The sequence below is a fragment of the Athene noctua genome, chromosome 15, assembly GCF_965140245.1.
Source record: "Athene noctua chromosome 15, bAthNoc1.hap1.1, whole genome shotgun sequence".
Taxonomy (NCBI): Eukaryota; Metazoa; Chordata; class Aves; order Strigiformes; family Strigidae; genus Athene; species Athene noctua.
The window spans coordinates 13,813,824-13,837,933 of record NC_134051.1 but is presented as its reverse complement, the minus strand read 5'-3'; the positions used below and the strand labels follow the sequence as shown (position 1 = coordinate 13,837,933).

The 24,110-nt window shown below is 35.1% G+C and overlaps 1 protein-coding gene across 2 annotated transcripts in view; it reads right to left on the bottom strand.

The window, feature by feature from the left end:
* Positions 1 to 593: 593 nt before the first annotated feature.
* The window catches only part of SNX29 (sorting nexin 29), a 133,533-nt gene continuing 110,016 nt past the window's right edge, over positions 594 to 24,110 (bottom strand). Inside the window, exons 21-22 of one of the 2 annotated variants that reach the window (XM_074919779.1) lie at positions 6,582 to 6,618; positions 5,919 to 6,025 (exon numbers count right to left, since the gene is read on the bottom strand). In XM_074919779.1, the coding sequence (XP_074775880.1) occupies positions 6,600 to 6,618 (19 nt within the window). In that variant the 3' untranslated portion in view covers positions 5,919 to 6,025; positions 6,582 to 6,599. Of the gene's footprint in view, positions 6,026 to 6,581; positions 6,619 to 24,110 lie in introns of both variants that reach the window. The other variant, XM_074919778.1, reaches the window with a different exon arrangement.

The following is a 24,110-nucleotide window of genomic DNA, read 5'->3' as shown; positions in this document are numbered from 1 at the left end:
AAGTAATCGCTCTTCAAGGGGTTATCAGCTTCTATGTATATTGCAGACCTTTAGACAGACTTTAAAACAGCTCTGGAATTCTCGCTTTCTAAAAAAGGCAATAAAATCAGAGCAAATCAGCACCACAGACATGAAAACAGTACAGACTTCAGCCTCCCGATCTGTACGGAAACACCGGTTATACTGAAGTTATACATATGCTATTGAATTCCCAGCAGATCCCATGTAACTTCAGTATGGATTTTTCTTTAATGGATTTGTCTTTAAGACAAAAGCTTGCATGGCATTGTTTTCCCTTTTTTGTGTGCATGATTTATCTAATATATGATTATAAACAGAAATGTTCAAGATTTCTTTCAATAAATACAATGAAATAATAAGACTTTAGCAAATGAAAGTCTGATACCTGCATTAATCATTCTAGAAACACACTAAAAAACAACACAAATCACAGAGGCAGTTACAAAACAGCTGAAAAAGAACAGATAAGGTGTAAGCATGCTCTATTTCAAACAAGAAAAGATGTTATTTTTTTTATTTTCTTCTTGGTAAAGTAGCATATTTCAACCAGATTACAACAAAATTACCACAGGATATTTAAAAAAAAATACAAGAAAGTATTTAGAAAATTATATATATGTACACATTTGCTTAAAAATTCTATAATGTAAACATTAGCATAACAAGTTAAAATAATATTACAAACAGATTATTAATACTTATGTGAATACTGTACATATATACGCTTCAGAATTAATACTTTCTTTCCTACAATTTAACAGGAACAACCACAAAAAATTCCCCCCCCTTATCCCAATCAAAAGGGAAATCCAGCTACTTCAGTTGCCAACAGGTTTGGTCCCACATACAAGATACTTATTTATCTCAGTGCTAAGTAAGAAAGCAAGCACAGCCTTTCAGAATTAGATTTTCAACCACATTTACATTTCCATGATTTTTCGCATCTTAAATGGTTAATACTCCACTTAATTGTCACAGTTTAACTTATGTCATGGCATGGACATAATTTCTGAAATATGATTCCCCCTACATGGAAGTGCAATACATTTGTTTCAATGCAAACAAATTCTTTTTTTTTTAAGTCCAGGTATTTGCAGCAATTTGTAAATCTGGAAAATTCATTCCTCTCTAAATATTTCAGTGCTGTTTGCTAGTATAAATTCATGCTGTTATTAACCAAAAACTAAGTCATTATTATTAATTAGAAGTATGCTTTGATTATTTTTTATAAGAAATTTTATAAATAATCTAAATTAGCTATAACTGGGCCATAAAAGCACAGTCAGTGCAGATTAAAAAGTAAATGAAATGTACAGTGTCAGACCACTGTGTAGAACAAGTGTTTTATCTTCCATTCAATGTATGAAATACAAAGCAGGTTAACTAATATTTTTAAACATATTTCATATATATAATTTCATATATTAAAGTGATTCTTTCAATACATAATACTAAGAAACTACTGAAATGACTAAATAATCACCAAATTAATATTCCATGTGATGCAGTATGCTGACTGAAATATCCTAACCTACAGAAACTGAGGGAGAGAAATTCCTTACTTTCTTGAGTTTTGTTTAACCACTTTTCCAGAAGTAACTCAAGCTCCAACACAGAAGTATTACTATTGTTTCCAAGGAGAAAATTGTGTTCTCATGTTAAATGTGTTTATTTTCCTATATACTAGAGTTCCAACTACAAGAAAACAGTGCTGTTATCAAGATTTGCAAGGACATCTAAGAGCAGTATTTGGTGAAAAAGTCTTTTCCATTCTTTTAAACAGCTGTTCCACAGGTTTCTCATAGTAATTTCAAGCAGGTAGCTGTATTTCTATCCACATGTATATATTACAGGTCCTCAGAATTACAAGATATTAGGTGAAAAATGTTTGGGGTGAGGGGTTTGAACCTTTGAAATGGCATGAAACTTATAGCAGAACTGAGATCCCTGTGTGCTTTGAAGCAAAAAGAATGACATCCATATCTGAAAGTACTAATAACTGATTCTGTTAACAAAATATAATATTCTTAAATCATTAGTATGTCCTGACAGACAGTATCATTAGTTCACTTGGGGTTCACTCTCATTTATTATTAGCTTGCTGCTCTGAGTCAGTCAACCTCATTTGTTAGTAGGTTCTTATTAATTTGACAGCTACCATGCAGATATTGTTCTATACAATAAAACATTACTTCGGAACAAAAAAAAATGCACGTTAGCAATACGTCACAATTTTGAGTCAGTGATCTCTAATACCATTATGCCCTTTCTCTAAATACTTGTATTAATCCAATCATGATGGTTTATGACTTGCAGTAGATTCTGTAAGACTGTATAATTTGATTACAACTATCACATCAACTATATATTCCATAAAAAAGGACTGGCTTTGAAATTATTAATCTTCCTAACAGTATGTGAATTAATGGACATATAAATTTTAAGCCTTTGTAACTGTGTCAATATCCTGCCTCTCATAAACCTTGGAAATTTATCATTATTATTATTATTATTGAGAAACTTGATTTAATGCAAAAGCCAGGTCAATACAATGCATTCTCTATAATGAATGACAGAATCTCTAAATAAATGAGATTCTGAAAAACACAGTCATTATATAAATAATACTGATTGACAATCACATCTGCAAAAGATGTAAGAGTCTTGCCTGCCCTGTGTTTCTTAGGAAATTGTTCATTTTGCATGTGATTGGTGAACAGCATTAAAATAAAAGTAGTACCACTTACTTTTGCAATTTATTTTGAATAGTCACTAAAGGTTTCAGATGAGCAGCCCTAGAGACCCAATATGGCTAAAGATAAAACAGGAATGAAATGGAAATGACGTTACAAATTCCTCTATGCTGCCTTGTACCAGGGACAACTGGTATGACTCCCAAGCCCTCTATTCTGTGATTACAGTGCTGTTCAAAGGAGCCGAGAAGAACTGGTTGAACCCACCAACTCATTGTGCTCTGGCCACTAACCACATATAAGGGTTTAATAGCTATCAGTCAGTACCAAAGGAAAATAGATTTGTACAAAATGTGTGACTACATGCATGGAATTAGGTGACACAGGATAAACTGATAACTCCATTCAATTGACAGAATCATTGTTAGGCTTACAGGTTATTTTAAAAGAATAATATAACTACTTGGGATTCTTAATACCAGCTGGTCAACCTTCTTCAATAGTCTTTGCTGATTCTGGTAAATAAATAAATGAGAGTTGTGACAGATATGTACAATTCTCTCAAAGACAGGGCATTTTAGAATGTCTTGAGGTGCTAAAAATTTGGGCATTCATATCACTAGGTATCTGCTTGCAGTCATGCAAGTACCTCACTGATCTTCAAAATAACCAGGTGTATAAAGTGGGAAAGCTATCTTGTGAAGAAGGGTTTTAATTCAAATATTTTCTGAGATTTTAGAGAAACCACAGGTAAGATTTTAAATGGATGAGTAATGCACCCATGATGGTATCTTGTATCACAAAGTGAACATCGTTTGCAGACGGTAATTTTAGGAGCTGATCACAATTCAGCTAAAGTTAACAAAGAACAATTTGTACACAGTAAAGAAATTTTGTATTTTTATGATCTACATACCTACATTAAAAATGACAAGAATCGAGATAATCAGGAATTAAATAATTTTAAGAGTCAAATGTAGATATGAAAAATTCCTTCTAAACAATTAAAACCAATAACTTAAATTTAGTCTGTGCTAAATGAGATTTCTTACCATTTGCAACTTTCTGAATAAGGAGTACTTTAATTTGTGAATTATTTCCTGAAAAAGAATACAGCTTGAGGTGACGGACACATCAAAAAGGTTTCCACAGAGTGTTTTTCTTTCAGATTTACTTGCAATTCAGTGTTAATAGATGTGTGTTGTATTTCTGAAAAATGAATGTAGAATTGTTTCAAAGTGGGATCATCATTATAGCTACTTTTCTTTGCAACAAAGACAAACTAAACTATCAGCAGTGTATCAGACTGAAGAGTTTGCAGAAGCATTAACTGACAAGATACTCACTTTCCTTTCTTCTTAAATAAATGTCCTGCTGCAGTTTACACAAAACACCAACAGTATTTCATCTTTTAATAAAAACAAATCAAGCTAGCTCCCAGGCTGGCATTTTGGATTTTCTATTTATCTATTTATTTTGTAAATGAGATCTCATACTGACTGAAAAATACTGTTTCATTTCTGTGATATGATTTTATTTTGTGGTATTTCACCTACTGAAATTTCTGACCTGAAGAGTGAATTTCACTCCTCTTTGCCACACTTTGCTATTCAGTGCAATCTATAAACTGCATATTTCAGTGGTAGCAATCCAGCACTTGGGACTTACACGCACGCACCAGCCCACTGATGCTACTCACTGCATGTAAGGAACCTCTACTCACTCAAGAAGCGCCACTGAAGATGACTGGACCACTTACCTGACTAAACAATACACGATGGTCACAGATTTGCAGAACAGAAGTTCCAGTTTACTAAAACTTTAGTAAAACACTGAGGTAAAAGATCTGTAATTAATCATCAGCTTGTTTTTTCCGCAGAGTAATATTAGATTTCAATATCTACTGACGTGAGAATTTAAGATAATTAATGGATAATAAAATGACAGGATACACCAATTTAAGTAATATTATCCAAGAAAACTTCTGAGAAGAAAGATGTTCTTACACAAAGAAAAATCAGAATACAATTGATAGAAAATTTGAATGTACACTGCTTAAACTTAATGAAGAGAAGATAGCTAACATATAATTAACTGCCTACGGCAGTGCAACTAATGGATACTGAACTGGATTCCAGTTAATCCATGTCAGGACTTCCATCACTTGTAATAATTCTTGTCAATTTTTTTTAGTCACTCTTACAGTAGTACCATTACAAATTACTTTTCAATAAGAGGTGATGGGTAACAGGCACTTTCGTTACAGGCAATTTTAAAGTATCACCTTGTGAAGGGTTTTACAAAATCAGAATAAGAATTCCACGCTGCCCTATAATGATGGACCATTCTGTAACATCAGCAACAAATGAATAACAAAATATAACCCAAGACTTGAAAATGCTATTTTGTACCATGCTAATTTTGTGTATCCTAGTGGTGGTTTATAGAAATCAATAATATTGCACCCAGTCTTACAGCAAGACTGAAATTTCACTAAAAAAAAGTCATTACAGTCTCTGATTTCAAAGAACTACTTCCCACAAATGAAAGCTATTGAGATACCTAACTAGAAATGTACAAAAGCTATTTTTCCACCTGTATTTTTTTCCCTTGTCATCTACTTTGTCAAGTTTTTTAAAAACCTTTGTGTGTCAGAGGCTTACAATAAAAAAAAAAAAAAAAAAAAAGTCTTTCTATTTACAAAAGGTAATAAATTAGTGAGGTTCTTTTAAGCACATCCTTCCGACATATTAAGTAGTGATAATCATAACTGTTCTTCTAAGGAAAAAAAATTGTGTTGACACAATACCCACGTGTCTCTAGAACAGAAAAATGTACATGTAGAAAGGGAGACAACACAATACAAACAAGGAATTCATAGTAACAGAAAAACTTCAGAAGAACAAAGGAGAGTATGTGCAATGCAGCTTACAAAACAAAGAAAATGCCGATCAGTTTGCTGAGCCCTCATGAAGAGCCCTCGTATTCTTCTGAGAAAGTGATTACTGCCTTCCAATGTAGTTAATCAGGATATGACCCTTAGTAATAAATGTCTCTTTTCAGGATTTAAGTTGATGCAGCTGTAGTCTCTTCAGGAGCTTAAATCATAAATACAGGCTAGGAAGGAATCACAGAACAACTTAAAGTACGTGGTGCCAGTATTCACAATTATGAAAAAGGGTCAAAGATCACCACTCTGAGGTTCCAGGCTTCGTGGCTCTCTTTGATGGCTGCGAGATAGTTTGGGGAAGCGTGTAGTCACTCTTGAGCGATTGCTTTTGCTTACTGGTTCTCCAGACGGTGGAATATCACTAGGAAGACAAGAAATAAAGACAGAAGTAGCTAGTTTATGTTATATGTAAATTACTCTGTCATTATTCCAAACATGAAAAAAGCAGATGTTATGAGAGCCTGGCACATGACTGCAAAATACAGCACACATCTTCAACTACACAGAACTGCATTCTTTCTACTGGTATCTCAAGTGTGAATTACAAAAATGGGCTCTTTCAAAAATGAGAATTAGTAGAACTTTCAATACTTTATGGAAGATTGCAAATTACAGGATAAAAGCTTATCTCTATGAGGTTGCGGTTCAGAAATGGTGGGAAAAGCATTTTGAAGTGATAAAAGTACAAGCAAAATAGACAAGAGCTTGGATGATGCTCTACTTAACAATCCTCTAATTATGGATGGATGTATCATTACATGATGAAGTACATTAGTAATACATCCCTGTTGGGAATTCTTCAGTCTCTTCGGACCCACAACAGACTACAGTCTTACATGAATGAGCCTTTTGGAAAAGACTCTGAGAAGAAGTACATTAAGTTCAAAAACAAGCAGTAACAGAAAATTCCAGCTTACCTAGGTGATATTCAGAGGCTATAGACTCCTCGGAAAACTACAGTATAAAGGGATAGCATTGTACTTTCGCCATTCTTTTAGAGGACTCCACATGGTTTTTATTATACTGCTTACATACAGTTCAATAAATAGAACTAAATTTTGCAACTCAGCTAGGCAATAAAATTACACAGTGTACAAAGCCAAGTTTATTTTTATAAATTCAAAAAAACAACCTTATAATCCCTATGTTCAGAGTGCGTTAACAAGTCCGTAAGGGAGGAATTGCTCATCTGCAGTTCTTGCCAGATTAAACAAATACAGATATATTTTAAAACAATGACTGAATTGAATTTATGTCGTTCCCTTTGTCCTGCAGAGCGACCTTCCTCACAGGTCAGACAGCCCTGCAAAAGCCACAGGTATACTCAGGCTCCACTTGAGCATTTTGAGCACCCACACGGGAGAGATCTTAGCAAAGCAAAAGCCTTTAACAAGTCCTGGGACTGAGTGGAAAATTCACTTGCAGGAAGCAGAGCGCTTCTGCAAGATAAGGCGGCTGTATCACTGGTAGCCATTAGCTTTATAACTACAATACACACATTGTCTGTTACTCACTAAAATAATAATAGAAAAACAGTATAGGCAAAATCTGTCCAATTCAGATGCTAAACATTCACATAAAATTGTGTTTTTTAAAGGCAGTGTATTTTACTTATCTACTCCTGAGCAGAACAGTCTAAAATAACCTTAGTAACAACAATATTTTTCTAAATTAAGATTCATTGCACTCCTATTATAGTATTTAGTCTTCCTAGGTAACTAGGAAGTCCATCACAAGAAAAAAATGCATTAAATACCTGTGGTATACATCCTCCTTTAATAACACAATTAATGAGTTGGATGTTCAATTCATTATTTTTCTTGTCACTAAAATAAAACCCCTAAAAATGAATTTAGCATGTTATTAATTCTTGGTAGCCAAGTAGAATAGGACTTCCAACCATGGTCCTATGATTTCTTATTTTGAAACTCAGCAATATTATTGAAGTTGCTGTAGAGAGTTCTGATCATGTGAATCCAATTTGAGCTGTGCTCATTAGCATGGATTTCTCTTAGTAACATGAATATTATTACTCATTATTTTTATACTATTTATGAAATTGCAGCAATGCAGTGTTAATACTCTAATGCTTGTAAAATAGATCATGGGATACTGGCTTCAGAGGGTTGTGATTTCCTGTTAAAATATGTATTTTTCAGAACATGTAAGCAGAAAAGCATTTAAATATCAAATATACAATGGAATAAAATTAAATTTTCACCTCATTGGGCTTTTCTCAATCTAAAGTTAAGTTAAATTTACCAGCATGATGGCCACTGCTGATAGCACTTTAGCCTTATCAGGCAGACAGGCAGCTACTTTACAGATACACAGTAGTTTACATTGCAGATGAAAGCACAGTGTTATGTGCAATTACTGTAATTTGACGATTGCTTTATTGAAAGTACATTTTAATACACAAGCTCCTCCTGCTGGCATGTCCGCAAAATGACATTAGCATCAGCCCAATGGGAAATCACTTCTCCCTTCTGGAGGAAAAATGACATTGGAAGAAAAAAGTGTAAAAGGTGCAAAATGAATTCCCCTAAAATGAAGAAATATGAATTAATATCAGTCTGTCCTGATAGGCATGGCTGAAATAATAAGATCATCTTAGGATAATTACATGAACACTGATGTCTGTGAATGAAGGACAAAGATTGCAAGCAATTCAGATAATTTAAATGATGCTACTCCAGAACAAGATATATGCAATAACCAAATTAAAGATAATTTGTCTTAAATGTCTTAGCTAATATTTACAATAACAAATTCTAAGACAAATCATTATGTTATGTAGGTTTACAGAAACCAATTTATATCTGAGGGATTCAATCTCCATGCATCTAGCATCAAAAAGGAAACTGGAGCTGAAATTGAATTGATCAGCTTCCATGGAAACAGATGTTGTACGGGTAAAAAAGTTTAGAATATTAAAAAAAAAAAAAAGTCATACATTTAAAAGTATCTATCTTAAGCCCCTTTCCATCCTCCCTCCTCCAAAACCTGATTAGAAAAATTGCCTTCTCACTTGCCTGTTTCAGCTCTAGGTTTTTACTCTACAATTAATATGCTGACTTTCAAATAACACTCAGACAGTTTAACCACTAAATCTGGGGAAAAAAGACCAACCACCCCCAAAATGCATGGTAATCAAGCAGGAGGAAAAGATTAATCTCCCATCTCTTCTGTCTCCTGTTACTAGATTTAATACCTTAGTTCTGGCCTTGAGGTCAAATGATACTAATTGGGTCTCTGACACTAAACAAGACACCTTTTTAAACCTATTGACAGTTCAGCATGTCAGATATTCCATGAACTCTTGAGCAGAGGTATGAAGACCTTAAAATGATCCCGCCAGTACTTCTGGCAAACGCACATGTAGATGAAATTGAGACACTTGTTCTGAATCTATTTTTGCCAATCTGTGTTTGGGATTGAGGAGGAAAGAATAAGCATACCTACATGCAATGTTTGCAAATCCTCTCATTTGTCTCATTCAGCAAAAACAGGCTCCAGGCTAGTTTTTTGGGGTTGAGTTAAGGTTCACCTATAGTTGATAGATTTACTTAGATTAAAATACAAATTTAAAATATGTAAATCTAAGCCAGGTAGTAGCTATTCTAGACTAACTCTGTCAGAACAGTTACCCCAACTCCCTGTGGTAAGCACTCACTCTTTCAGTCTACATCTGTCTGAGTTATACCTGTTAAGTGTTAATATAACATTCTCCATTCTGTTACCTTCTTAGCCACTGCAGTCTTAACGGGGTTTAATTTTTTAGTCTGACTCTGGCAGGCAGTCAGATGCTTGCCAGGCATTACCCTGTTCAGCAGTGGAATGCCCAAGTACTAAAGGCTCAAGTTCTTGTCTACATTCTCACCTTGTCTCAATCTGAAGAAAACAGCAAGCTGCTGAGGCAATCAATTCCTTCTTTCCACCAGGTCATTGTTTAGCTTTTAAGCATTCCTGATTGATCTGCCCAGCGTTTGTTTGGATACCAATTCAGTTTCATTGATTTTGTCTTCGTGTCAAGTTCTGCCTGAGGTGCATCTATAGAAAATAGCTTAAATAGCTTAAAACAACCAGCTTTTTAATCAGCTTCTAGTTTATTCATACCTTTCATTTATCGGTCTCCGTGTATCGAAATGTAATCCATGTCTCTTTTTTTTTTTTTTTTTTTTTTACATATTTAGCCTATGGAACTGCAGTATTCTCTTAGATCATGTTGTGAACGTTTACACGAAAAAATTCATTTCCCATCTCATTGTCTACTCTTCAGGATAAATTAGAGAGAAAAGTTTCTTATAAAAATAGTATAACATGTCTGCAATTGGAAATACTTTTGTACCAGCCAGAGATCAGAGAAAAGAAGTAATAAGCACATTTTGGAAGTGTAGCAAAGCTCAGGATCAGGTATTTCATAGATACTTCTCACATGTAAATGCATCTCTGGAGACATTAATGATTCTAGCTTTGCTTGAATTGTATTAAAAATACCTCATGAAGAAAGACTCTTTTTCACCACTTTCTTGTGTTATTAATATTTTTGTTTGTCATGACAATAATCTGATTTTTGGTTATAATCCCAACATTTAATGTGGTAAATTGGGTTCAGGCAGGCAGCCACCTTGAAAAGGTATATTAAACAATACCTATACTATGTTAAGAGATCCTTATTAGACAAATGAGAACTAATTGTGACTTGCCACCACAACATACCTCAGCATCTTCTTCTGCCAATTAAAATCAGCTAAAATGCCTGTTTAGTGGCATTATTAACTAAGACTGACTTCATCAAATAATTTTATATACTCTAACTCTTGCTTTGCAGTGATCTGGGTGAAATCCTTGCTTACAGTTGCTGAAATGTAAAAATAATTGCAGCCACATTCCTGCCCTCACTCCAAATTTTGTAGAAATGAAATATAATTATTAAAGAGAAACGGTGATCTCCATCTATTAATACAAATGACTGAGTTGGGATGTTTAAATAGTCTGCTATTAACAGAAGAGATAGAAAGATACAGGTAAAAACACCCTTCTACTCTACACTTCAACACTGAAAATCCTGAACACTATTGGAGCAAAGTTATCAGGTTAAAAACTGAATAATCATTTCCTATCAAGACTGAATCTGAATTGACTAAGAAATGAAAAGCATTAATTCTGATAGTCTATCCAACTGTTTGATTAATATATCCTTCTACTTCCACATACATATTTCTACAGCAGTACACTATTCATATTGGCCTATCCAATCTCTTCTGGCTGTGAAATAATTACAAACACATAGTTGCACTTCCATTTGTTCTAATTTGAATGATGCTAACTTGAAAGTTCTCATGCTACAAATCGGTTTCCATACCAGCAGGAAGATTTTATTCATAAACATCATCTGCATTGATATTTGAATTTTTCTGTAAACCATGACACTATGTAAATCTGATCAGATCTTTTCTTTTCTTCCACTAAATTTACTTTGAAGTTGCCATTTCAAGATGGTTACTGTACAGTAAAGGTTTAGTATCTATTAGTTATATCCTAAAAAATTAATAATATCGATGATTAATTTTGGATTAAATACACTGTCTTTCATTCAGGAAATGCTCAGAATCCTGTAAAAATGACCTTTCATTAGTTTACATCTGAGCAGTACTTATGCCTAGAATTTTGTTCCTTGGATTTCTACTGCATAATGACATCCACATTTGGGAGCAATTCTTTCAATTTTTTGTGGTGTCTCAGCTAAAATAACACAATGCATAAATTCAGTACTCACTAACTAACCAGAAAGCCAGAAACCACTGAACACACACATAAGAGTTCAGCATAATACATTCTTTATTTATAATTGATATAATGTCCTGTGTATTTCAATGACTAGCAGAAAGGCAGTAAGTTTGGCTATTCCATCCACTTGTATTTAGAAATTGCCAACATTCTACTCAGTTGGGGGGTTAGCTGAATTTGTGAAAACAGTACAGTCTACCACTTCTCAGTGATAGGTAATTTAATGAACAAATGGTTCAGAAGCAGAACATGTTCCAAGGTTATTTATATAATAACAAAATGTAGGATTTGCTTTCAGAAGAACGCTGTTCAGTGAATACCTGGATTTATTTTTTCCTGCTAGTACTGTAATTATCATCTTTAAGGAAAGCAGAGACAGATCTAGGATATGTTTTTACTGAAAATACTGAGGTAACTAAAACCAGAAGATGTGCATTGGGATTCACAATACATCATATATGTAAAAATAAAAGGAGTAAAACTCTTCTTTGACAAGTAGCAATTTCAATGTGCTGAGACAGCAATGCATTACAGTGACTAGCCAGGCAATTCCTTCCCTACATTCACAAGTTGTTCGCATGCAAAAACGACATGAAATGGAGACAACTTTAATTACATGAGTGTATGAGAAGCCAGTAGAAGGCTTGTGAGCTACCCACCTCTAGTTTACATAGAAGAAAAACAATACAAAAAGTCAAGCACCTTTCATGCCAAGTGGGGGGGAAGAAATATTTACCATCTCCTCTAATTTGCCTAATTTTGTTAGTATCACAGAGGAGAAAAATCTGAAAGCTTAAAACATTTCTTACTACCTGTTCATCCCTATCATTGACCTGATACTGAGCTCACTAATGTACTTAATCAGACTAACTTAAATTAAAAACTTGGTGTATATTCCTGCCTTCACCATGTCTGACTTTTAACCTTCAACACTGCATAATGGGTAACACGGCACAGTTACCAGTCTCCTGTTCTGGACATCTGCCACCCACGTTTGCATTTGCTCTGGGAGTAAATAGATGTTGGTGTTTTAGTTCTGAGATGGGGGTAATGGCTCTGTGTAACAAGTCAGCTGCTGTTTCCCTATTGAAAGGCTTTGTCCCCTCCATGCCCCTTGACTACTTTTTGCTCCATATTCAGCCAGGCAAAAATACACGTCCACAAGCACTAGCACTTACACTTTTCAGCATAGTTTCAATAGTCTCCTTGAGGATTATGCTTTGAGGTTTAAAAGTGAACTGCCCATCGTAAAAAACAACCTGCACAAACAATTACTATTATTCCTTTCTTAAGAACAAAACCCTTCTTTTAAAATAACCATAAAGGCAAATGAAATTATAAAGAAAAGTTGTGATCAAAACACGTTGTTTTGATCTTCCAAGCAAGTGCTTGAGTTTTAATTGCTCCATCAAGTTAAGAGGTATCAGCTGCTTCTCTCAAGTATCTTCATTTCTCATGAAGATTACAGCACGATATTAACATATGCAATAAGGCAGAAGAGAGCTGACATGACCATTCTCAGGGACAGATTCAGATCTGAATGAATGTCATGTTAACAGTAATAGCTACAAATGTGAAAAATGAACAAACTTTAAAACGCTCCTAGAATCCTACAGAATCGTAACTCTTTTCTGGAAATGTTAGCAATAATAAAAGTAAAGAACAGTGCTTTGTAGCAATCACTGTTTCCAGTTTTTATTTTTTAAATACTAAGCACATGTTACTGCCCTCCAACCATAAATTTGATACTAATAGTGATCCATGACCTAAAAGCTCAAAAATACAGGTCTTAATCTCAACCTCTGGGACCTTTTAGATTTTTCTTAATTTTAGCTTTTATTTTTTTAGCTTTCCTAAGGAAGAAAAAAAATATTCACACAGAGTTGGATAGCACATATAAAAACAGTGCACCTGCACCTGGAAACATAATCACAGAGAGCGAGTTTAGACTTGACACAGTGGAATTAAACCTTGTACTCTCTAAATAAACAAAAGTAATCAAGATGGGAAAATATGCAAATAAAGTACTGAATTGTGTACTGTCAACAAAATAACAAGGGAAATGCTGACTTTGTTCTTGGTAATGAAGACAAGAACTGATGTTTACATTTAATCCAACACAGAAAGGGAAGCTAATCAAAGAAGGTATGATGTTACCCGGTAAATGACTAAGGGAGCCAGCCTGGGATGCAACATTCTTGATGGATTAGACAGAAACTAAACAAGCATCAGACTGGCCAGCAAAAAGATGACCACAGTAATCAGCCAAAACAAAATCATATCTTCTGTTTAGTTAGATTTCAATTATTTTCTCTGTAAGAAAGAAAAAGACAATGATAAATGTAGGCTCATGCTTTTTTTAATTACGATTCCAAATTAGCATAACAGGAAGCAAAATTTGCTAGCAACTGCAGTGGAAGTTAAATGCAGAAGTACAAGCTCCTGAAATTTGGGATCAGTTCTCCAGGTATCATCAGATTCAGAATCTTTTAAAAGTGTATCATAACTGGTTCTCTCTCATTCAGTTTACCAATGAGTTAAAAATAAAAATAAATAAAAATTACAATAAACTTGCTCCTTGCCAGAATATTAAAGAAAAATCAATTTAGGACAATGGTGATCAGCTGTGCCTCTCGTATTACTGGCAGCTATGTAAGTGTAACTCCAGCACTGGAGCCGTACGCCTGGCAACTGGGCAGTAGCAGCTTGGGAGCTGCTGAACGTTCTTAGTTCTCAGCTACATAGAGAAGCTTGTAAATGGCTGCTGCGACCCAAGGTATCTGCTTCTATAGCCCAGATAAGTTTTATCCCATAAGGAAGTTACAGGACCACAGAAAAGGTAGTTTCATCTCTTACCTATGAATTTCTCAGGAAGTTCCTCCTCTGCTTGGCTCTTTAAGGTTTGTGGCTTTTGGCCACATGAAGATTTTGGTGTTAGGAAGACTAGCCAACCTTGATATAGGACATTCTATGGCTCTGAATAGATTCTGAACTAAATGGTAACTGAAAAAGCTGCTGAGGTATCACATCCTCTGGTTTAGAAATAAATCAATGAAGTATTTGTATGCAGAGGTCAATATTACACATGAATGTATCTAGTACCAGAAGGCAATAAGGTAATGCAGAATTTTATCTCCGTTAGGGTAGTTCTACTTTGCAAGCAGCAGCAGCAAAGTCTTAGAAGACACCATATACAGCATGTGCCTACAGCTCCTCCTTGCAATATTACTGTACAGGCCTGTAAAGGACTATGCTGGTGCAGTGAAGACTATTTATGCCCTACATAGTGCACAGGTGATATACATCAACTTGACTGCAGTAACAGCAGCTCTACAGTTAGACACTAAGCCATTTTTAATCATATATGTATTTTTAATCATATGTAATCATAGCTGCCCTATGCTTAGAAAAAGCTGGGCACTGGATTTTGTTGGAGTCTTCAGAATTTAGATGCATTTGACTCAGCTGTAGCACTAACAGTCAAAATGTGATAAAACGTTCAGTCTGCCTGACAATGAAAACCAGCCCCATTTTATTTCCTTTTGGTCATCCCTAGATATTCTCAATGGTCAGTGCTTTGAGATTTATCTCTTTTAATATGTAGGAGTCTTCTACTGAAAGATTTTTTTTAAAGGAGTCAGACATTCAGAGTTAGTTGTTCAGTATATTTATGATTTACCCAGAAAATGTAATAAGACTAATAAATTAAATCTCTTACAAAGAATTAATTTATGAGTTCTTAAAGGTTAGAATAAAATTGCAGAAACAAGATTTCAGGCTAAAATAGACATGGAATAATAAAAAATGAGCTCTTTGGCTCATTTGGCAGTTGCAAAATTAAGCAATTTTATGCAAGCTGTTTACAAGGCACGGATTTCTAACACTTTCTACAGTGAACAGTAATCCCTGCAGACCCACTGCAGTGGGGTATTAGTATTAGTGGTTCTCCTTACTACATATCACGAGTTTTACTAAAGTCTTAATATTAAGTGCAATTGTGTTACACTTTAAAAAATCTTAATCTAAAAATAAACCTTCATACTGCTGTTGGCATGATCAAACTCTGGGAGACTGTGCAATCAATATGTGAAGATCTGAAGGAAAATGACTCTGATCTGCTCTTGGAGATGATGACATCAGCCATCCCTGATGGCTACAAATCCTTCCCGTAATTTCTGTCTAAAATTGGGTTATTTTAGCAAGAGTAAACTGAAGAAGCCTGTTTCACTATAAAGCAGATCTGCATGACGAAATCTGCAGCTATTCTGATTGCATCATCATAGGCGAGAAGGGCCTAGTGCTATACTTAGACCAGTGTTGTAAATATGCAAAGTACTCCAGTCATGCTGTCCCTGGGTTAGGGCCATACTGAAACAGTAAGTGGAACAAGCGTGAAGAGGATATCTGTGCAATCTCTGCATGCTGCAGATGAACCAGAACCCTGTGATGAAGCTACCTCTATTAGACCTCGACAGTTCAGGTCATTCTGCACTTCTGAACTGACATTTGGCCTAATTTGTATCTACAGAGAATGTATTTGGAGACCTCTGAAGCAGTCTAAAGCATATTCCTAAAAACCCTGCATCAATCACTTTCTTTACTCATTTTTTAACAATGTGAAGCGATATGGCAGGGAAGTATGCATGTGTACCATTAATTTTTGTTATTAATAGATGAGTGTCTATAATTATACCAAGTTATTCAAGAATCCTTCAGCTAACTGTTCATGGATTCTGCTATCACCACAGAAGTGCCAAACATATTAAAAATACACCACGAAAATAGCATCTGAAATACAACAGAATTGAATGGACTATGTTTATAGCTGGCAGATTAGCAAAACCAAGGAACAAAGCTTCTGTAGGATGTTTTGAATTTCAGTGATGGCCTGTAGCTAATTCATGCTGTTTTCACACGAGAAACTGATGGCTGCTGAAATATTTTTCAATACAAGTTGAAATGAGGAAATGAAATAACCCACCTCCTTTTGGAAAACTGTGCAGTTAGGCATAAACAAACTTGTTATGGTCTGGATTAAAGCCAAGTACATGCACAAGTATAGAGATACCTCCCTTATGAAGATTATTTGCTTCATGTATTTGAATGGATGCATCCATTTATCCATTACTGTCAGTGTTGCACAGAAAGGAGTATGAATAAGCACTGGAAGGCTGCAATATAAGATCTATAAACAGATTTTTCTAAACCACATTTTCATGAGTATTTCTTACCGTTTCATATGCTAAGAGAAAGGAATAAAGCTTCTATATCCATCTCTCAGCAAAGCCTCTTTCCCTCCTCAAAATCTTTTACACTGTGGAAAAGTAATTAAACTTAATCTTTGGTTTTATTCCCAGTGAAAGAAGCATTACAGAATAGTTTTTCTTGCAATACTCCAAATCTAACAATTACATGAAAAGAAAAATTTTAAAGTCATATTGTTTCATTAGCAAATTCATTTTTTTTAAAACCTGCCATACTAGTAATTATGTAAAATTTACATATGGGAGTATATTTACACACACATGTTCTGATTTAAAGAACAGTGTCTTTTCAACACTTACTCCCCTTCTTTTTCCCTCCTTAAGAGATTCCTCAAGGGTAATTGTACTGAGACACTGACATTTCGGGAGATCTGCAGCAAACATCATAAACTCGTGTTTGAGAGCTTAGCTTGCGGTATTTCTGACAATGGATTACATAAATACACTATGCCAAAACTGTTTGCAAATGCCATCCTATGCCAAAAATGTTTGGAAATGTCACAGAGAACCACCCGATATGAAAAGGGCCCTTTCCTTAATCTGTAGCGATTACTTCTGCACAAAGGCCTGACCTATGGGCTACAGAACACAGAGTGCTTGACTGATGCTTGCTGTGCCCCACTGTGACTCTCATCAGTAGGAATGAAAGCATGCAGCGACTTACAGGAATCATTTGTTGTTTTTCCGCATCAGATATCTTGAAAAAACACCACTTTCAATTTCACAGAGTATCAAAAGGACAATTTGGTGATAAGACAATGGGTGTTTGGGAACTAGAGAGAACACAGGTCTGCTGCCCTGACTAAAGGAGATACAGCTAACCTGTTAGGTCGTGTTACTCAGTCTCTGGTTCCCAAACAGTAAATCCACTAAATCATGCTCTCACTGGAGTGCTGCCTTTGTGTAACAAATACACATACACTGGTCTGTGATTTCTTCCATTCTTCCACATTTTAGAAAGTCTTGGAGTAAAAGTGATTTTTTTAGATGGCCTGAGTTGTTGACAAATACCTTAATCAAGCCTCCCTTTTAATAGAATTCAAGCTGTAAAGGGCAAGTCCAAGCCTCTCTTGAACACACACTCTGAATTTAAGCCACTGTTGTTTGTACCTGGAGTTATGTGTCAGTTTCAAGACTCTATATAATATTTTTCTAAGTAGAGATTTGAACTTCTCACGGATCTCCAGACTGAGTTTTTTCCAGATCATAAAACCACACTAGTCTGGCCTGGGTGACAAGTGATATATTTGGCCATGCAGACTGGTTAAATTAAGTCAGAAGCCCTTAAATTCCTTTCAACACATCAAAGAAAGTGAGGAGTAGAAATAACTTCACCCTTTGTTGGAATAGTATGGCTTCAAAAACCTCTTAAAGTGCCACAATTGTATGGTGTAAAACTTCCAAATATATTATAAATACAATATAAATATACTGTAAATAAGAGATTGTTTGGTTTGGGTTTTTTCAGTTCCACTAATCAGTTTCCATTCATTCTGTGAACATATATTCAAATAAATACTTCCCTTTTTGGTTGCACATTTCAAATTCTAACTATAAAAAAAAAAATTATCACAAATTGATTTGGGCTATGAGAACTTGTCAATAAAGAAAATACACAATCCCATCTACTCAAAACCCTCATGCTACACTACCTACCTGAAATCTGCTTTCAGCTGTATGGAGAACGTAACTGAAAATTTCTCTTCCTGGAAATGTCATGGGCTTTTCCTGTAATCTACCATTCCAGAAAAGAGATCAGATTTTGGAGCATTTGAGCTCTCACTGTACACGGTGGAATAATACATCATCAAAAGGGGTCTCCTCTAAGGCACTGTTCTGAAGATCATGAATGGTAACTAAGGGTTATGGATCCCAGAGCTCTCATATCCATCTGCACTTGCACACAGATTGCTCTGACTGACCAGATGGCTTCTTACAAAACAACATGTTCATATGAATAGTTTCCAAAACACTTTCTGGTGTTACACTTATTTTCTGTACAAGACCTGCAGATGGTTCCCTTCCCCTACCTATAAGTTCTCTAAAATATATCTCCTGAACTAGCTGTTATGCAATCTTCAGCTACATATGCTGGTATTTGACTGTGAATATCTAAATCTGGCAATTTTCTTAAAATAATCTCCATAAAGAGAAACTTAACAAGCAAATATAGATCATCTAGTTTAAGTGCAGCTGTAGAATAAATATTACAGTGTTTTGCAGGATTTAGCAGGCCAAAAAGTAAGCTTTGAAAGCCACAAATTCATTAGAGGGAATTCATGTAGCTTTGGGCAAGGGTGGTCTTGTTTAACTTGTATTCTTTGACAATATGCCATGGCATGACAAAAAGCCATGGCAAAGAAGAGTAATTAAGTGAGTATCAATGCTTTAGGCTTGTAATTGTCATCAAGTCTGATAGCAGATTCTACTAACCAGGAGGTAATGTAACAGTGGCCAGGAAACTGGCTCAAGAAGGGTAAATTTCGTGAAAAGAATATTATTCAGATATATCAGTGGTACCTGTGGGGTGTACAAGTGAAGCAGCAAGATACCTGAAACAATCCTGAACAATCATGCAATGAATTGTTCTTATCATCCACATTCACGATTATGTATTTATTCATTTGGTAACTGTCACTATAGAGACAATTTAGTGTCTTCCCACCTGCTGGATAGTTGAAAAACTTACACTGAAAAAAAAATTATCTTCATATCAAATAAAAAAAATTATCTTTATATCAAATAAAAATATTATTTGGGGGGGGGGGGGGCCAGTTTGGTGCCCTTTGATGACTTAGATGCTACATAAAAATACATATGAGGATGTGATATACTATTCTGTATGTGGACCTTTTATATAGAAAATTCCATGCCCTTTTAAAACATTATATTAGTATTTAGAACTTTGATTGAAAAGGGACAGAAAGATACAGAACGAGAGCTGCCATGTGTTGGAAGGCAGATACCATTATACAGTAGGGACAGCAAAAAATACTGCATCTGCATCTGCACTTGCTTACAGTCTCAATGTTTTAGCACATTCTGAACTATTGACTGAGTTGTGAACCCCTCTGTGCTCTTCTCCTCTGGAAAAGTCAGCTCCAGCAGAATAATGGAGCAAATCATTATGGACAAAGGAGATAACTAGGAACAAAGGAGATAACTAGGAAGTAGTGTCCAGACATATATCGTCTCGTTAACTAGAAAATACATAGAAAATAAGATGCTTTTTCATTAAATTAAGTATATTATTGGAGTAATTTTTTTCAAAGAATCCTACCAGTTAATCATGCCAGAAACTGTTTTACATTGTAAAAATATAAACTAGACAACTGCAAACAAGAGTATTGGACTTAGCTTCCTTTACAGACCATGTATACTTGTTAACGAACACCAAAAAACCCCAAAACTTTGATAATTAATGTTACTTGAAAGGAAGGAAGAAAGGAAATGCCCTGTAAGATTTCTTAGCTATTCAAGTAGAAGTACGTTCTACATGCTGGCAAGAACAGCTTTTATCAATGCTCTAGAGATGTCAATCTCTTTCAAATGTAAAAATTTCAAATGTCATTATTGTACAACTATTAGTAATCAGATGCACACTAGGAGCTTAATGGAAAGCAGTCTTACGTACATTGTTCTGTATTTTATTCTTTTCATGGTTATACTTTGCAACTTTTGGTTATCATTTTGTATGAGAACTAAAACATGCATTTGTTTTATCCAGGATTTAAGTGTAACAGTATGGCATCCCATCTAGAGACAAACACAACACAAATAGCATATTAACCCACAGCAGAGCCTGCTGAACTGAGAATACACCTATGTCAAGCTCTCAGTGAGGCTGAATTTAACAGAGACTGGTAAACTGAGTTGACAGGCAGACTTTGAGGCTCTGGGCAAGCCTGGCTGAGCTATGCAACGTGCATAAACTGAGCAGCACACACAACTAAAAGACTAACAGAATGCCACAATGAATCAGAGATACAAACACAGTCACAATCAACCATAATATTGCATGTAGAAGAGTTGCTGGTTAACTTACCTAGGCAAGTCAGTTTCCTGTATTTTTTCATACCTTAGGCTTAGAGAATGAGCACAGTAGCCTCATACAGATGATATCACAAATGTCTGTTTTAAATAGTATTAAAATTGCCATCTAGATTTAATTTTGTGAGGCTACACAAATGCCCCACACATGCGTATTTTGTAATTTTATACATCCACTTACTGTATATTGATACCAATAAACAAAGACAGCAGAGCTTTAGAACTGTACAAGGAAAATGTTTCTTACTGAGGAAAAATGAATACGGATTCTAAGGTTACAGGATGAGTAGTGGATATATACTGCTGCATGGGGGGGAAAAAAAAATCAATGTATAAATTACCTTAGAAACTATTGAACGCTTACACGAGCAAAAATTGATTTAAAAGCATGCAGATGATGAAGTTACAGAGGACAAAAGACATTTGCTTATGCGTTTTCCAAGTTTCTAATATTAAATAAAACAAAAAAAAAGTGGAATTTTACATCTCGACATCCTGAATTATGCTGAAAGATTCCTCAGAAGCCTAAAATACCCATGGAAGCATTTTCCAAACCTTCATTTTTAGTTGAATACAAAGTATCTTCTTCACTGGAGGCAGATAAATATTAAATAAAAAGAACTTCAAATAATCTGAATAAAATTCAGTTCAACAGCTTAGCTTTTAGTTGTCTGTTACTGATGATACTATAATCTCATTAATCTCATTCAGGATACATTTAACACCACTGGAAGAGTTAAAGCTAGAGGTATGAATGTTAAATGTGAGTTGAGCCATGTTAGCTGCAATGGCCATACATCTTTTTGGCCTGGGTTTAACAAGGCCAATATTCTGAAAAAACAAGGATCATCCTTGTAAAATTATCAACTTAAAAACCTGTCATTCCTTAGTTAAAAGGAAGTTAAATTATTTGCTAGGTGAAGCAAAAAGGAACTTTGCGAAAACATATTCAGGATATGAAGAGAGAATGGGAGCTTATAGATCTGAGGATTAAAGGAAGAAAGACAAAGTTTTATCCCAGTACCCAGAGAACAGGTATACTGAACGACCACCAAGATGGTCAGATTTACAAGGTAATCTCTTCTTGGCAGTCATATACTTTGCTCTATACATGGGGTAACAAGTGAATGCAGAATATTAATTGCACCAGACCTTCTCATACCAAGATCCTACATGGAGCTGAATCCTTTATACCCAATAAGAATCTTTTAAAATACCAGAATCACCTATGTATGGTTTTTTTCAAGGCTTATTTTCAAAGGAAAGACAAAATACCTTTTACGCAGTGTTTAAGTAAAAATTCTATGCCTATGGTGAACCTCCTCTTTTGTTGCTATTTCAGCTACCACTGCCATTTCAATAAATGAAAGCAAATCCCAATTGCTTCTAATGAAATGGCTTCCTTTCTGTGTGCACAAAATCCAGTAAAGGAAAATAAAGTCCATATGAGTGAGGGTTTCCATGTTTCCCTCTTTTCATTCTTTCCCACCATTTTTCCTTTTTCACCTCATTTTCACATACATTCTCTTTCATTCAGTCAAATTGTCTTATTCAGTCTCTTCTGTTTACAGCACTCCTCTACGCTTCATCATTTATTCCTCACTCCTCACTTCCTCCAGTTTTTCTTTACTAAATCACATCAACAGCCACAACAGAGTTTATTACCCAGTACTTTCCCAGCTATTGTTTGCTTCTCTTCTCTTTATGCTTAATTGTTCTCTCAACAAACTCCTGTGCTGAGCTGATTCTATGCAGCTGAGTCAAATCTCTGTTGCCCAGAAGCCAAATCATTCTCACAGCTCCCCATCTAAACCAATTCTCTCCTGCCTTAACAACCTATGCATCAAGTTACCTCTTTCAAATCAATTCACCTACTTCACATTTCACTTTGCCTTCATTTCACATTTTCTTTATTACAAGATAGAACACAACTCCCTGTCAACTCTCTCAGATTTTCAGCAACCCAGACCTCAAAGTGCAATGCTGGACTGCCCGCGTTTGGGAGGAAATCCTACTGAGACCTTGACACATTTTTATTCTACTGTTCTAGCTTCCAAAATACATTTTTTGAAAACCACCATTTTTAAGGCATTTTTTGTCCACTCCCCAGGCTGAAAACCTCACTTGGAATCTCTTACTGGATAAGTCACTTCAGTTTAAAGAATGACTCTGGTGAATAATTGCCTACTGTTGCAATCTGGACTGGTTTTATGCACTGTTGTTAAATTAATTTGAATGAGAACCTAGATGCTGTGCACCCTAACATACTGTGATAATGGCACCTTCTTGGGCTAAATTCTGTTCCTGTATGTCATTGATTAAATATATTAACCAGTGCTGATAGACAGTAAAAAGAGGGTAAAGTGAACACATTGGTACAAAACCGCAATGCTTACAAGAAACATATATCAATTCTGTATTTGAATGGCAGGTAAAGCTATCATATGGCTAGCCTGACAAGAACAACTTTATTCTTTTATTCACTTAGGAAAATCATGCCACTTTACAGAAGAAAAGGTTTCAAGACAGCTGTCAACATTGCTGAAAGCAAAGAAAAGGTAAACCAATTGTCTGATACCTATTCCACAGTAAAATGCTTTCATGCTATCAAGAATGAGGACAGTACTTTGAAGTACCACACACTTAATAATATTAGCATTTCATTGCTAGGACACAAAAAATTTGTTCCAGATTCATAATTGGCGTAAGGAGCTTTAAAGAATATTGGATCTCTTGTTTATGAATTAGGTATAGACAAAACAGAAGTAGAATTTTTTGTGTGTTTATGATTTGGCTAAGCAAATCCACCTTGTCAAATACCTGCTAGTTAGAGGAGAATATGCAGTAAGTATGCTGGCAGGAATGATGTGGTTTTGGTGATGGGCAATAGAAAATGAGTTGATTCACATTTAGACCCTAAGCTATAGAACTCTGGAAAGGATTTGAGACAGTCTCTCAGTGCAATGGCTGGATGTCTAAAAGCTTACTAGTTACCTCTTTCTACTAAAATAACAAGCAATTTCCACATTTATTTTAAATATGTCTTGCTCTATAAATTGACTTCGTATCTGTATAGGATATATTTGGAAATGGATGGTAGTTATATTTTATATTTTACAATTTATAGTCTTAAACAACATTATTCTCATTTACCAGGGTAATATTTGCTGTAAAAATCTCTGCAGAGAAAACGGACAGCTAATTGAGTTTTTTTACAACTGGACTTCAAATGAGTGGAGCTCCTTTGTCACTGCTGTCACTAGAACTGAGAAGAAAAAAACAACCTGACCTTCAAGGAAGGACTAATCTTTCCAACCACAGGAAGCAGAAAGAAACCTA